This window comes from Emys orbicularis, chromosome 3 (assembly GCF_028017835.1).
Source record: "Emys orbicularis isolate rEmyOrb1 chromosome 3, rEmyOrb1.hap1, whole genome shotgun sequence".
In the NCBI taxonomy this organism is placed as follows: Eukaryota; Metazoa; Chordata; order Testudines; family Emydidae; genus Emys; species Emys orbicularis.
In genome coordinates, this window is record NC_088685.1 from 44,624,591 (window position 1) to 44,640,925 (window position 16,335).

Sequence of the window (16,335 nt, forward strand, 5' to 3'; positions counted from 1 at the left end):
TGGCAGAAATAAAACCCTCGCCAACATATTCAACTATGTGAGTCCCCATTAATGTCCATTACAAAGAGGTTTCAGAGTGGTAGCCGTGTTAATCTGTATCAGCAAAAAGAATGAGGAGTACTTGTGGCACCTTAGAGACTAACAAACATATTTGAGCATAAGCTTTCGTGGGCTAAAACCCACTTCATCAGATGCATGCAGTGGAAAATACAGTAGGATGATATATATATATATATATATATATATACAAACACAGAGAATATGAAAAAAATGGTTGTTGCCATACACACGAATATGAAAAAAATGGTTGTTGCCATACACACTATAATGAGAGTGATCAGTTAAGATGAGCTATTATCAACAGGAGAAAAAAAAAACCTTTTGTAGTGATAATCAGGATGGCCCATTTCCAACATTTGACAAGAAAGTGTGAGTAACAGTAGGGGGAAAATAAGTATGGGGAAATAGTTTTACTTTGTGTAATGAGCCATCCACTCCCAGTCTTTATTCAAGCCTAATTTAATGGTGTCCAGTTTGCAAATTAATTCTAATTCAGCAATCTCTTGTTGGAGTCTTTTTTTGACGTTTTTTTGTTCTAATATTGCGACTTTTAAGTCTGTAATCGAGTGACCAGGGAGACTGAAGTGTTCTCCGACTGGTTTTTGAATGCTATAATTCTTGATGTCTGATTTGTGTCAACTAACTAAACAAGACAAGTCTTCCCTGACAGTTTGACCAAAAGACAGTAAAGCCTTTTTGGTGCCAAAAACAATGGAAGAAAATGTGAATTGCTCACAATTCTTAACAGCAAAATAGTGGGTTTTTTTCTGTTTTCTGTGGAGAATATTAAGTTGGAGTAAATAGCTCTGTCTTCTCTATTTTTGTGCATGTGTGTATTTTAATATATCAAAATGTGAAGTTGTATTTTTGTCAGACTGAAAGATTAAGGTCAAATGTTGGGGAAAATACAAACAAAAAAACATCTGCCTAAGTAGACCCTTATTCCAATGGGGAGTCTGTCTCTGATTAAAATCATTAGGATTCTGTGTGGCTATAACATTCAGCCTGCGTGGATCCCTTTGCAGGATCAGGGCCTGTTTAATTACAGGTGGCAATTTTGTGCTTCACAACTGTTTTAGTAGGGGAGTGACCTGAAGGAATAAAACATATCACATTAAAGACTTCAACCTGGACATGATCAATATACCCAATTTAAAAAAATGGCACATTCTTTAGAAGAGAAGAGTCCCTAGTTCTTAGCAGAGGTGACTGATTTACTTTTGCAGAATTTATCTGAGATCTTTGTGAAATAAGGATTACTAAACATATTCACCTGTCTCTACTCCTCTTTTCAATGAAGAAGTTATTTCAGTTATGGACTACTTTTGGCTCTTGAAAACCGATTATACACAAGGTTCAGAACAGCCTAAGATAATTAAAATTCAGCTTAAGTTCTCAGTCATCAAGCATTTTATATGATCTTGGTTTTGCTGTAACACATAGGCTCAGAAAATCCAGAATAACATGCCTTCATTGCAGTCTCCAACATTTCAGGGAAAATAGGATAAAATATGTTCTTAAAGTTGGTATTGTACAAAATGGAATTTTATGAGATAGTTTCAAACTATGAGTATATTTTTATACAGTCACATATACTTTATTTACAGACATATGTGGCCCAAATATATATGTTTTTTCTCAATATTTATTTACTACTTACTAACCCAAAACTCCAACTGACTTCAATGATTAGCTCAAAGGGAATATTACATGAGTAAAAACAGATTAATGATTTCAGGAATTGACTCTGTTGCATATTTGTTTGTGTATTTTAGAAAATATGTATATTATTATTGTATTTACAAGTGTCATCTGAGGAAGTGAAATTCTAAAATGGAAAACTTTATTTTAATTACATTTGTGAGCATTAAAAATTCAAGAGATAAATGATTAAATCATGCTATTTTGTTTATGTGTTGTTTGTGTTAATTATAAATCAGGATAATCCATCCAAATTGTAATCATTTTTATTCTTTCATTGTTCTAATACATATTAGAAATATAACAGAAAAAATGGTTGATTGGGGTTTCTGACTGTTGTAAGAAATAATTATGCTATTTATTTTACCAGAGTTTGGGGAAAACAAACATTCATATGAAACAACAGTTTAAATATCTTATATCAGTCTTTTTGGATTATCTTTTGTATATTTTTACTGCTTTATTCCTCGTACTAGCTTTCTGAAGCCACGTTCACACCTACAGTACTTTTGAAATAAAAAGAAACAATGCCACACAGTGGATTTCTTCAATATTTACAGTTGCCTTGTGACCAGAATAAAATGATTCAATGTTACTGCCAATTTATATCTCAACTTAAGCAACTCTCTATAGAATTAAATAAAGTTTAATGTAGGATTTGTAAGAAATATAAATTATCATCTTAACCCTAAAGAACAAATGAATGCTGCAAGACCTCTTTTATTTTGCTGTGGATTAATTTGTCAGCATGTTATGCCAGTTTAATTTTAAGACATATTTGGTCAGGGAACTATGGCTAAGGCTACCATTTTGGTACAGAAATGCTTAGTAAATTTCAGAGCATAGATTCAGAAAAAACATACACGATATAAGTCGGGGGGGGGGCATGGAGTTGGAAATTGAGCCCATCTCACACTCATCCCAAAATGGCAGGTCCTGTCCCAGGCATTGTGACATAAACATAACATGACATAAGAACGGCTGTACCGGGTCAGACCAAAGGTCCATCTAGCCCAGTATCCTGTCTACCGACAGTGGCCAATGCCAGGTGCCCCAGAGGGAGTGGACCTAACAGACAATGATCAAGTGATCTCTCTCCTGCCATCCATCTCCATCCTCTGACAAACAGAGGCTAGGGACACCATACCTTACCCATCCTGGCTAATAGCCATTAATGGACTTAACCACCATGAATTTATCCAGTTCTCTTTTAAATGCTGTTATAGTCCTAGCCTTCACAATCTCCTCAGGTAAGGAGTTCCACAAGTTGACTGTGCGCTGCGTGAAGAAGAACTTCCTTGTATTTGTTTTAAACCTGATGTCTATTAATTTCATTTGGTGACCCTTAGTTCTTGTATTATGGGAATAAGTAAATAACTTTTCGTTATCCACTTTCTCCACCTCACTCATGATTTTATATATCTCTATCATATCCCCCCTTAATCTCCTCTTTTCCAAGCTGAAGAGTACTAATCATTTTAGTTGCCCTTTTCTGAACCTTTTCTAATGCCAGTATATCTTTTTTGAGATGAGGAGACCACATTTGTACGCAGTATTCGAGATGTGGGTGTACCATCAATTTATATAAGGGCAATAATATATTCTCAGTCTTATTCTCTATCCCCTTTTTAATGATCCCTAACATCCTGTTTGCTTTTTTGACCGCCTCTGCACACTGTGCGGACATCTTCAGAGAACTATCCACGATGACTCCAAGATCTCTTTCCTGACTTGTTGTAGCTAAATTAGCCCCCATCATATTGTATGTATAGTTGGGGTTATTTTTTCCAATGTGCATTACTTTACATTTATCCACATTAAATTTCATTTGCCATTTTGTTGCCCAATCACTTAGTTTTGTGAGATCTTTTTGAAGTTCGTCACAGTCTGCTTTTGTCTTGTACATAATCGCAGCGCCACACTGGTTTGGCCCATCTGCCCCTCCATCTCCATCTATGGAGGCGTGGATGTGTCACACTTGAGTGTTACTGCAACTGACAAGTGCCAGGTCTGCAACTCCTGGAGTGGGGAAGCCGGACTCAGCCCTACAGGACAGGAGCTGGTGCTGAAGGGGAGGGGTGCAGATTGGGCTCATCACGGACTTTATTTAGATTCACAATTGCCATGAACATCATGACCTCTATGCCAAAATCATAGCCTTAATTATGGCATATATCCATAGAGACAAGTCTTTATTTACTGTATGCTGTACGTATCACAAATTCAATGTTAATTCATAAGGCACTTAGGCTAAGTATAATTACTATTTATTTGTATTACAGTAGCACCCAGAGGCTCCAATCAGGCATGTGGCCTCCTTGTGACATGTACAGTACAGAAGTTCAATAAAAGACAACCCCTTAGAAACTCAATAAGGCAAGATGTAACAGGCGGGGTAGCACACAATGTAAGGGGTCTTGGAGAGGAAGACTAGGATAACAGTAGTAAGAACACACAATTTTGAGGACTAGGTACATGCACGACTCTTAAAAATGTCTTGTTTCTGACACTGTAGAATTTCACACATGATGTAAAATTCTGAAAATGACAGACACACATATTTTACTGACATAACAGTCGTATTCCAGAGTACTGGGGAAAACTGGAGATATCTTTACTGCACATCTTTCAGGAGGAAAAAAATCTTAATGAGTAGGGCCCCCCGATTCCTTTACTTGCTAGTTATACGTTGCTAGGGTGATCTATACTTTCTCTTTTTGATAGGCTAATGAATGAAGTATATAATGAAATCTACAGCCTTGATTGCTCCCTCTATATGTCCCTGCTTCTTTGAAATTTTCTTGGGAGACAAGGTGAGTGCCACCTCCATGTCACTGAATCCTAGCTCTCTGAGATCCTATGAAGCTCCTCTGACTGAATGGGATCTGATATCCACATTATTTTAGGACACAGCCAGTGTGGGGTAGTCCTCCCTTGGGCCCTCTGATTTCTGACTGTAAATTTGTGTAGGAGTTAATGCGGGCTGAAGCAGTATTAGCTCAAAATTGGTCCATCTGTAACTACAGCTCCAGAGACGTGGAGGTATTGTGATGTGATGTGTAGAGAAATGTTTGTAGGCTGCTCTAGGAATCTAGGCATTTGGGAAGCTGCAAGTCTTCTTTAGGAGTACTTAAAGCCCTTCCCCTGGAGACAAAGTTGTGCCAAACTGCAAGGTCAGCCTTGTCGAGTTCCAGGGTCTCTTCTCACCTTCCTGAGCATGTCTCCATGAGAAGGCGTGATTTGGTTACTCACAGGGCCACGGATACATATTCCTGGTGGTGTTCCATTTCTAGTATCCAGTATTTCCTGGTGCCCTTGAAGTTTTAAAATATGAGGTTTATTTGTTTGCTTGGTTGGACCTTTCTTTAAATGTTTCATGACTAGGAGAAAGGTCTGGCCCTAAATTTATTTGAAAACAGGTAAGTACACAAATAAAAAAGCAAAAAGAAATATATTGAATTATGTAATAAAAATAAATAATATGAAAATGTAGTTTCAAATGGTTTGAACTTAGAGACTGGAATAAAGTTTTATAATTACAAAGATGGATTTTTTTTCCTCTTCCCAAAAATTTTAAACTTATGGCCAAACTAAAGGATCCAGTCCCCTCTTGATGCATACAAGTAATTCCCAGTTATGTTTATGGGAGTTATGTATGTGCAACAGGGGAACGGATGCTTAAGGCTCCATGCCATAAGGGATTTACTCAGTCATGAGGTTGAATATCACGGTTTATTGTCTGAAAAATAAAATTAAAGCAATATCCTGTAGATGTCTTTAAAATTCAGTGATGAATAAGGGTAAGTGCGCTGATTTTATTGATAGTTTTGATTGGCAGCTACTGTTTCACAAGAAAACAACTACATGAACAGATCAATTCCTTTGCCATAAGGAAATATAAGCTCTGTAAGAACACATTTAAATTAATGAAAAATTAATCAAATACTAGAATCAGAACAGTTACAAACTAAACAAAAAAGAGCTGCAATGAAATCATTCTCAGTTTTCCATCACTGAGAACATATTGCAGAAAAAATAAAATGATCAGATGGAAAAAGTAAAACAAACAAAGAGCATATTCAACTGATCAGAAATCAAACAGTATATATTTACACCAAGTTTGCAGTCTCAAAAGGTTTATCTAAATATAATGAATATTTGTGTGTGTTTATACCACATGAACCTCCTAGCTAAAAACAATGCTAAATGTCTACCGTAATTCCTATCTACACTACTGAAAGTGCTGTGTTTGAGACTTTTTAAATGCACTTTTAAATACATTTTTAAAACCTTTTGAGACTAAGGGCCAGCTTTTCAACTGGTATAACTTTGTTGACTTCAATGAACCTACAATGATTTACACAAGGTAAGGATCTGGCCTGTGGTCACTACCCAATGGCAATTTTCCCAGTAATTTTATCCCTTCTTCTCTGCCTCGTCTAAACCCTTCTGTCTATCTCTCATTTCTGATCAGACGGGGAAGGAAAGGGATGTCTCATGAACCAGGGATTATTCACCAGGGAATAATCTCTTGCTATTCAAAGCATTTTCTCTTCCAGATGCTTCTGAGTGTAGCTCCTTTGGTCTTGATGCCAGTGTTTACATTAGATAGAGAGAAAAAGTACACAGGCTCAGCAGTTGGACTGCTGAATGAAGGAGGCAGACAGTGAATCTTGTAGGAAGTAAGCTCTTTGTTTGCAGATAATGATTTGGGGGATCTGTCTGAGCAATTCATGAATTCTGGTTGATATTCTGAAGTTACTAAATTGATATTATGAAATTGCTGTATCATATCATGTCTCTAAGTATATGTCTGCACTTTGAGATGCAGTTGTAAATTCCAGCTCGAGAAGACATACCCGCACTAGCTCTGATTGAGCAAGTACACCAAAAGTTGAGTATAACTACAGTGGCCAGAGGTTGCCCAATCTACATAGACCGAGGTACATAAGCAAGGTGGCCAGCCCCTTCTGCTGTTCACGCCACAGTGACTACCCTCCATTTTTAGTGCGCTAACTCATCAGAGGTAACATAGGTATGTCTCTTTGATATTGAATGTACACCTCCAGTTCAAAGCATACACATACCCTTGATCTGTGTAACCACCATGGCTAACAAGCCTGAAAGCACATGTCTGCCAGATCAGAGACATTATTCAATGGTTAAGCACTGTCAGCACCTAAATAAGTCTTACCTGGGAAGAAACGAAAAAGAAAAGAAAAGACTAACTGCTTTTTAAGGGAAACCAATTCCATCTTCCCTCTGCAGCAGGTTGGCATTGGGAGAATGGAAAATCACCAAAAGCAGGACAAAGAAAGGACAAAGGACTCACAGGGGAACGGGACAGAGAGCAAAGGCCACAGAAGATGAGCTGAGTAAAGAAGGCTCCACGTTTCAGAATACAAGCCATCCACTGGAACAGAAGAACTTTGCATGGTCCAAAGAACTCTGACCCCAGTCCAAAGAATTATCTGGGGTGGTGAGGAAACTGAGGCAGGGAAATGCAGTTAGTTGGTTTTTTTTTTAAATAGATCTGTGTATTTCTTGTGCTATTACAGAGCAATGCTGCATTCAAGTCCTGTGCAAAGTCTGTGTTTGTTATATGCTACACCTACCACACAGCCCCTTTAAGAGGCAAACCAGAATGCTCACCCCTTTAGCTGGAGTTGTGTGTTTAAGCTATGGGGGTATCTTGGAAGTTACCGCTGGTCCTGGGGTTATCATCAGTGGAACTGGGATTAGAGGGCCCATGTCCCTTAGAGCCCTGTTATTAGTGGGTCATCAGGGAACACGAAATGGGGGAAGCAACTTACCCACATGGACAAAGCAGAGCACAGGGTTTAATAAAGTTCCACTTGGTTGACTTAACTTGCATTCAGCTTCACTCTTTGCTAAGGAAACACTAGGGGCCTAAGGCAGGTGGGCTGTGTGATTCCCTTTCCATAAAGAGATAACAGACTGAGAGTCAATGCCTAGGGAGGAAACAGGGCATTGGGAGGAAACAGGGCTGCAGCCTTCTGAGACCCAGGGAACCTTAAAACACAAATGGCGGTTCAGTGTTTGGATCCCCTCACAGCAATCTGGAGAGCTGCCAGCAGTGGGAGCCTGACCAGATCGGTGAAACTGCACAGCTCAAAATCCATGGCTTCTTTTTCCTATCAGAGGAAAACTGGGAAGAAATAGTAGGGGGGATAGCTGCAAAGCAGTTCCTGACAGTTCAGGAAGAATGGGGCTGAAGGTCCCTGTTCAAAACACTGGACTTCTTTATTTCAAAGTGGGTACTACCAAGCTGGGGATATCAGGAGGGGGAGGATGTTAGTGGAGGGAAGGTGGTGAGAAGAATCGTACAAACCTCAGGTAGCTGAATGGCCAAAAGCCTAAGCAGTCAGCAGCAAGCACTAGCCCATATGTGCATCCCCTTACTGTTTATAGCACCAGCAACGTGTGCTTGGCTCTGCTTCCTTTTTGGGTGGCTCCTTCAAATAAGGGCAGAAATGTTCCCATTATTACGCTGGGAAGATAACCTATGTGTAAGTTTTACTTATTTTGTGCTTTCTGTATGGCTGTATAATAAATGTTATAATAAAGAATGCTTAAGGTGAGAAAAAAGAACTGTTCAGTGTAAAAATGGCAATTTCTTATTGTGCAGACCTGCTTGCTTTCTGTATTCACAGTCACACCTGCTTTCTATATTCCTGCTGGTTCTGCAGAGACAATACAGCCTTAGGAGAAAGAAAATTATTCTTTATGACTGTATGTCAACAGAATAGTTAACTAAGCTCCAGTTGCAGAATCTCTACCTTGAGCTGTACTGTGGTGTACATCTGAAAAAATACCAAAAGTTAAATCCTGATGCCACTAAAGTCAATAGGAATTATGCCATTGTGATTTCAATGAAGCCAGGATTTCAGCCTCTCATTACTGCTATAATACACCTCAGTTGTATCAGTTATTGGTGACTATGTATCAACCAGACCGAACACAGCTTGACTTTCAGATCACAGAGTTTTGTAGCATTGGCAATTAGGGGGACAAACAAAAACATACAATTCCCCACCACCACCAAAACATTTTTCACTTGTCACTGAGCACAACTGATCTGGAGTCACTGGCAGACTATAAAATTGAACCTCACAATGCCATTTTCACAGAGTCATTTTTGAAAGCAAATTTGCACTTTATAAGCTTTTAGGCTACATTATTCTTAAAAGTGCACAGCTTGAGTACGTCTGACGAAGTGGGCATTCACCCACAAAAGCTTATGCTCCAATACATCTGTTAGTCTTAAAGGTGCCACAGGACCCTCTGTTGCTTTTTACAGATGCAGACTAACATGGCTACCCCTCTGATACTAGACACCTGTGTGTATTGTATCTTGGAGGCACATAACCCCAAAAGGCATCGTTCATTAAGGTGTCGATCTGTGTGTCTCCTAAGCAAAGCAGTGAAGGAGACCTGCATAGATTATATCACTTAGTAATACCCTAGACTCAAACTCTGATTTTTCTCTCATTTACACTGGGGTATCTCCACTGAATTCAAGGGAATGACTTGTTATTTACAATGGTGGATAGAATTCGTTCTATTTGAGAGATGGTCTATCTGTAAACAGAACCTCCCATGACAGCTATCCCAATAGTACAGAGAAACTGTCAATTGTAGAGGAGGCTATACAAAAATAAGACAAAGACAGAAGCAAAGAAATCACTACTAACATTGCCACATTCAGAGGTAAATGAAAAAAAGAATCAACCTCCTTGCCCAAGCTTTCCCTCAATATTACCCTCACTCACACTTCATATTAAAACACAAACAAAATAATCCTCATGCTATTTCTTGTCAGTGCATTCTTAAGACTATGTGGTTAAAAAACTGTGGGTGATGTATTTCTCACTGATTTTTGAGGATGAATAAACTTATTCCTAACTAACCGAAGGGGAGCTGATGTCCTTGCTAATAGCTCGTGCCCCCAGTGACAAGTGTCCACCGTGGACTGCCATATTTGCATTTACCTATGCAGAAGTCAGAAGGCATTGGACCTGGGCCTTGATGTTCGCAGGATGGGAGCAATTTCTCACATGGAATGGGGTACCCAAAGTCTGGACACTTAGACCTTGCATGAGGAATAGGTTGAGGGGGTATTTAAGCATCTTGGGACTAATCCTATTATTATGTTTATGCAGGGGGAGGTTGCCTCCCCTTAGGTATTTGGTTGTGTTACTTCTTGCCAATGTAGGAACGAGCCTGGCTCAATATGAGCGTGGTATTTGTTCAGGGAACTACATGGGTTCTTTGGTTAAAAGTTAATAAAGTTGTAGTCTTTGCTTTACCGTATTTGCATGTCCAAATCTCTCACTTCCCATGTTTGGGTTAATTTAACTCTAACTACATAATAATATACAATAGTGTTGAGAATAGGCTCTTATTCTGCCACACTTCTGCTTTCTGAGAACATTTTGAACCTCTGGCTTGTGGCTTCTTAAAGTATATATCGGGGTGGCCAACCTGTGGCTCCGGAGCTATAAGCGGCTCTTCAGAAGTTAATATGCAGCTCCTTGTATAGGCACCGACTCCGGGGCTGGAGCTACAGGCGCCAACTTTCCAATGGGCCAGGGGGTGCTCACTGATCAACCCCTGGCTCTGCCACAGGCCCTGCCCCCACTCCACCCTCTCCGTCCCCTCCCCTGAGCCTGCCATGACCTTGCTCCTCTCCCCTACCCCTCACAGCTTCCTGCATGCCATGAAACAGCTAATCAGGAGATGTAGGGATGCACTGATTGGCAGGGCTGCCGGTGGGTGGGAGGTGCTGGGAATGGGGGGCGGGGAGCTGACAGGGGGCTGCTGACGTATTACTTTGGCTCTTTGGCAATGTCCATTGGTAAATTCTGGCTCCTTCTCAGGCTCAGGTTGGCCACCCCTGGTATATATTATTGAAGCAGCAGATAACTTTTCATAGATCTAGAATTTAAATGCACTGGGAAGACTTTTTGGACTCAATGGAAATTTAGATATTATTTAATACATGGATTATTGACACATTAGACCATAATGGCTACTTCTCAGCTGTTGCATTCTATCATTCGCCATATACAAACTGGCTGTTGCATTCCATCATGTACCATACACAAACTAGCACAAAGCCAACATAATTAAAACCATCATAAAGGTTTTATTGAGGGGGGAAAATAACATAACTGATGTCTTTAAAAGTGAAAGCAGTGTTTGTTTGTAAGTGTCCATAGGAGTGTCTGAAAATCCTAACTTATTTTTGCACTTTTATATTTTAAATGTTGCAGAATTGATTTTTTCCTACATTTTAAGTAACCCAGTAAACAATAAATAATATTAATAATAAAACTCCCCAAATACTTCACAGCTGACCTCTAAGATCAGAAAAGGGTTCAAGGGTACAGATATATGGATATGACTAAAATAACCTTCTCTTTAGCAGGAACAACATTGCTAGCATAATATATGCAGACAAGATCCAATCAAAGTAAAAAATAGATACTAACATCATAACACAGCATTCACAATAGCTGATAGACCTCTCACAGGTCAGTCAAAGTTACGTGGCAGCATACTTACTCTAGCAAAAGTTACTAAAACATAATAACATTTATAATACCTAAAAGTTTGCTAGGCACTTCACAGAAGTAAGACACAGTCACTGTCTGAAAAAGCTTGTAATCTAGGTTTAAGATAATTGATGGTGACAAACAACAGGGAAACCATTATATAAAACCCTAAAGATTTTTGGCCTTGAGCCAGCAAAGCAATTAAGCACACGAGTAATCCCATTAATGTCACAGGAATTACTCATGTGCTTAAAGCTATGCACATGATATGTGCTTTGTTGGAATGGGGGCATAGTAGTGACCATTATTCTAAATCCAACAGAATTTAACAGAGAATAGTATCCATTCCCAAAACATTTTTGAATCATTCTATAGTGTTGGTCCAGAAGATCAGGAATAGGAGTGCATTCCACTCTTGTGAGAAATGTAAAAAGGAAACATGAAGACTAGCATTATTGGTTGAGGGAGGAGGTGGGGTGTGATTTAATGAAACAAGATTAAGTGAGTATAGAAAGACAAATTTATGTAGGGTCTTGAGGTGAATACAAAAAGTTAAAATTTGATGAGATACAGAAAGAAAGCCAATGAAAAGCTTTGAAAATGAATTGTATGTCATAGTTATATCATGCATCTAGGAAGACAAAATAATCACTGTGTGCTAAAGTTAAGAAAGCAAATCTTATCCAAGACAGGAAGAAATACTAACCTAACCATGCTGCCAAAAACAAAGCTCATGAAGAGGACCCATCCACAAGGCAAGAATACAAGATACTATGGTAACTAATTTATTCTTTCATTAGAGATGGGGGAGAAGGGTGCAGGTTAATCAGCTGACATATAAAGGAGCAAATTTTGTTGCACAACTTTCACCAGAAAAATCAGTAATAGGACAAAGTCCTCCTTTAGTTACAATCAGGATGATCTCAAAATGAAACCCTAAGTAAGATAGCACTATGCACTAATACAATCATCATAAAAATACAACTGTTGCTTTGTCCCATCTGGAAACAACAACATACATAGTTAGAAATGACATATTCAATTTTGACACCATCTTTGGGCTATGTAAAGATAGAAAAAGACTCATAAGTAGTTATTACTGTTTTGGTATTTCTCCAACAATTAATATAATGCCCTGTAAAAAAGCTTATTATCTTACCATCTATTCCACTGTGTAATGTAAGCCTCTTTTATCATTTCACTTTTTTTGTAATGACACTGAACCAGATGACAATAACAAGGAATGGAAAATTTATACATGGGTAAAGAAAATAAAAGTCAAAATATTTTAATAATAGATTCCTTTTGTATTAGTCAACAGTGTTAAAAGTAAGCCAAAAGGCTCAGAATAACCTTAAGCATAACAGATAAGAGCATTCATCAGCTATAATTCAGCTATGTATATTAGCAATTATATTGACTTTTGACATAAAATTAAATCCACATTCTAACATCTACAGATATTTGCAAAATGTATCAAAGTAGCAGATTTTCAAAACACATCCTACTGTAAATGACATCCTTGATCTCATTTTGCACCATTATTAGAATAGTAATTTTCAAATAAATTGCAACAAACTTGCATACAAATGGTAGTAGTAAGTAGAGGAATTGAACCAGAGTGTGAGGCTGCCCTGTGGTTTGTATCTAGTTCAGAATATTTATCATCAGCTGGAAATCTGGCCTTTAAAATTTTGTGCATAAGTTTATGTTCTAGATAATTGTTTATCTAAATTCTAAAGATTACTTATTAAAGCTTATCCATGTATTTGCTTGTTTGCAACTGCTTATTAAAGAAGATGAATATCAACATTAAGGTTTTTAGTTTATAAATGCATGTACTATAAGACTGAATCTCATAGAAAATTCTTATTTTTCTTTTGTAAGACAATGGAATAGCAGCATAACCAAACACCTAAGATGATTTGCAAATTTGACCTTTATTAACCCATTTATCAGACTATTACCTCATCCCCACATTCATTTTTTTTAAATAGTCTTCTTTGCAATGTTTATTACCTCCAATTAAAACAAATAATAAACAAACATGCATGGAATTTACCACCATTTTATAGAAATTATTTTAAGATTTTAAAGAGGAAAAAGATAAAAAAATCCATGCATATATGAACTGAACAAAGAGTGTGTGCAGTTGTCCACTGGAATTTTATAAAATATCAAACCTGTTTAAAAGGTACATAATTAAATTGTCCACAAAGGATATAAGATGGGACACAGCTATCTCAAGTGGTAGATGTGCTGTGTTTGACAATGTCCATTCTGGCTTCTATTGCCCATATCACCAAAGAATCTTACATGAGAACTATAATAGTGTTTGTAGCCATCGGTGCACTACAATATTTATCACAATTGCAGCTATTTCACACCAATGAATTAACAGGATTTTCCGGATGGGGGCCGTGAAGAAAAATATGCACATATGAATGGGGAAAAGGCATTTAGGGTTATCCATCTACTTTTCCATAACCTTGTTAAGTATAACTACAGTGCTTAAAAATGTGATCCAAGTTTCCAGAACTATTAATCTGAAACACCATATGACTATACTGAGAGAAAAACATGCTGAAAGTTTTCTTGTAGATTTTTTATTTATTTCTACTTTATGAAAAAATGTTTTGTGAAGGCTGGAATTCTACTGGTTTTAAACTTGATTGTTTTTTAAAGATATAATTCCATAGGTATCACTTTATGTCTGTAGCATCCTAGATCACGTGTGGTAATTAGATTTAAAAAAAAATGAGTCAAACAACAGACAATCTTACTTTTGTACTCCAGGTGAAAACCAGCTGCTGCCACACTAATATCAGAGTGAAAGTGCAGGTAAAGTTGATTGGAGGTGCTGTTCAACAATGCTGGCACAGTAGTACCTGCAACAAACAAGACAGTTTCATCTGTGGTATGTAGTACATTGTAATATGGTAACTTATTAAAAGAAATTCCTGCTGTTTTATATAAACATAAACACTATCCTATTCTGATGATGATAAAAAAGAAGAGGAGGAGACTGGGACTATTGAGTTAATAGTAGGTTCCAAAAATCCCTGACAAGTGCCTCTGAAACCTGAAGGTACAGATATTCTTCTATCCATCAGACTCTGATACTACCAAAGATCTGGCTGTTGTAGTTTCTGAGCTTTCCAAGATATGGATCTGTTTTAACATTAAACAGATCAGAAGCTTCAAAGAAAGGTCTTGACTACAACTGTGGTATGACGGTGAGATTAAAAGATTTCAGTCAGGCATGATGGCACAGAGTCACTGCCATCCATACTACCCTAGCAAATTCATCCTGTTCATCATAGGATGCCCTCAAAAATAGCTGGTTTTCAGTCAGCCTTTTTAGTACCTTTGTTTGTATTTCCATCAGATGGCCTAGAGAACTAATAACTTCTCTGCATCAGATAATTACAGTGGGACAAAATTGTCTATCTTTTAATCTTATCATAGGTATTTATATAGGTCCATTTGCTAGCTCTGGTTAGGATGAACTGAGATTGATTGAAACCATTTGTCTCTTTTATAACCTCAGCTCCAAACAATCTGACTCATAAGGAGGCACCTGTGTGTATATGGTAACACTGCTTCACTAAGTGGTTCAAGTTTTAGATTTGGTGCATACTGTCTTACAAGTGGTAAATTGCAAAGGCAGTTGTCAAGTGAGAAGGATAAACTACTTTCTCTTGAGAAGGAAGATTATTATTCATCAATATGTGTCTACAAAAGTTAAACTGAAACTCCAGATGTAAACTCCAAAGACAATGGTACCAAATTCAAGGCATTACCACCAACCTAATACCATAATTGGTAATATCATAATTGAAAACAACAATTCTCACAATGTGTAATGTGTTTTCTAAAAATGCATCACTTTGGATCAGTAACAAATTCCTTCTAGCAATGTATCAATTATTAATTTGGAGTAATCCAAACAGGAGTTTCATCTACAATCAAGACTCCAGACATTGCCACAGGTTTTACATTCAGCCATAGAACTAACATCCTGCTGCAATATGAACAAAGTTAATTTTCTTTTGTCTTCTTTTAGGTGATTCACAGTAGAATATTGAGGAACTCACTTTTTCATCCAGATTTCCCTTGATGATTTACCTAGGACACATGAGATATTTTTGAATATCCTAAACTGAAAAGAGTATTATTCAAGTAGAAGTAGCCCAGGTATGTCAAGCTCATTCTTTTTGGAGAGGGACAATTTCCAGTTTTGATTATGGTCTGGTGGCCTGGCTATAAACTTAAAAGTTAATACAGTCCTCAGTACCTAGCAAATCTTCCATTGATGTCAATGGGAAATTTGCACAAAGATCAAAGTAGAAAACAGCTTTGAAAGAGTAACTAAATGTTCAGCTTTTTATCACCATTATTTGGTCAATACCCTATGGTCACATTCACTATCACTTCGAGGGACAATATGCGCCCCTTCAGGACCACTGCATTTCTGCCCTTTATTTCTCTTCCTTCCCCATCCTCCTTTCTCTGTCTCTCCCTATTCCTTTTCCTTGTGTTTCTCCTCATTCCTTCTCTTCACTTTCTCTATGCAACATATCATCATTAGAGTTTCAACTTAACCCTCCAATGAGGTTATTTAGGGATGAGGGAGTCCAGACCTCAGTCATTATTTCAGGCTGTCTGGAGATTTGAGAAAACAAAGAGAAAATATAACAATTACAGTGTTAAAAGCTCTAAAAAGTTACCTGAAATAGCCTTTCCAAATATTAAAAATAATTAATATCTGAAATGCATTTAAACTCTGAAAAGTGACTAACTAAAATAACACCATAGCAGGGTCTCCCATAAGCCAGCATTCAACCCTAACCTTAACTCAGTTTCCTTACTCTTCCATTATCAAATAATCACCACAGCTGGTGCACTGGAATTGCATTCTTTCCCCATAGTCTGGATGATTAACAGAAATGAATATGTTATCTCAAAACCCTTATATTCCAGCCATCTTCTTCAG

The 16,335-nt window shown here is 37.7% G+C and overlaps 1 protein-coding gene across 1 annotated transcript in view; it reads right to left on the reverse strand.

Moving 5' to 3' along the window:
- CSMD1 (CUB and Sushi multiple domains 1) overlaps nt 1-16,335 on the reverse strand; it is a 1,638,713-nt gene that overhangs the window by 275,859 nt on the left and 1,346,519 nt on the right. The window contains exon 37 of the mRNA XM_065401391.1: nt 14,123-14,227. Within this exon, the coding sequence (XP_065257463.1) occupies nt 14,123-14,227 (105 nt within the window). The remainder of the gene's footprint in view (nt 1-14,122; nt 14,228-16,335) is intronic.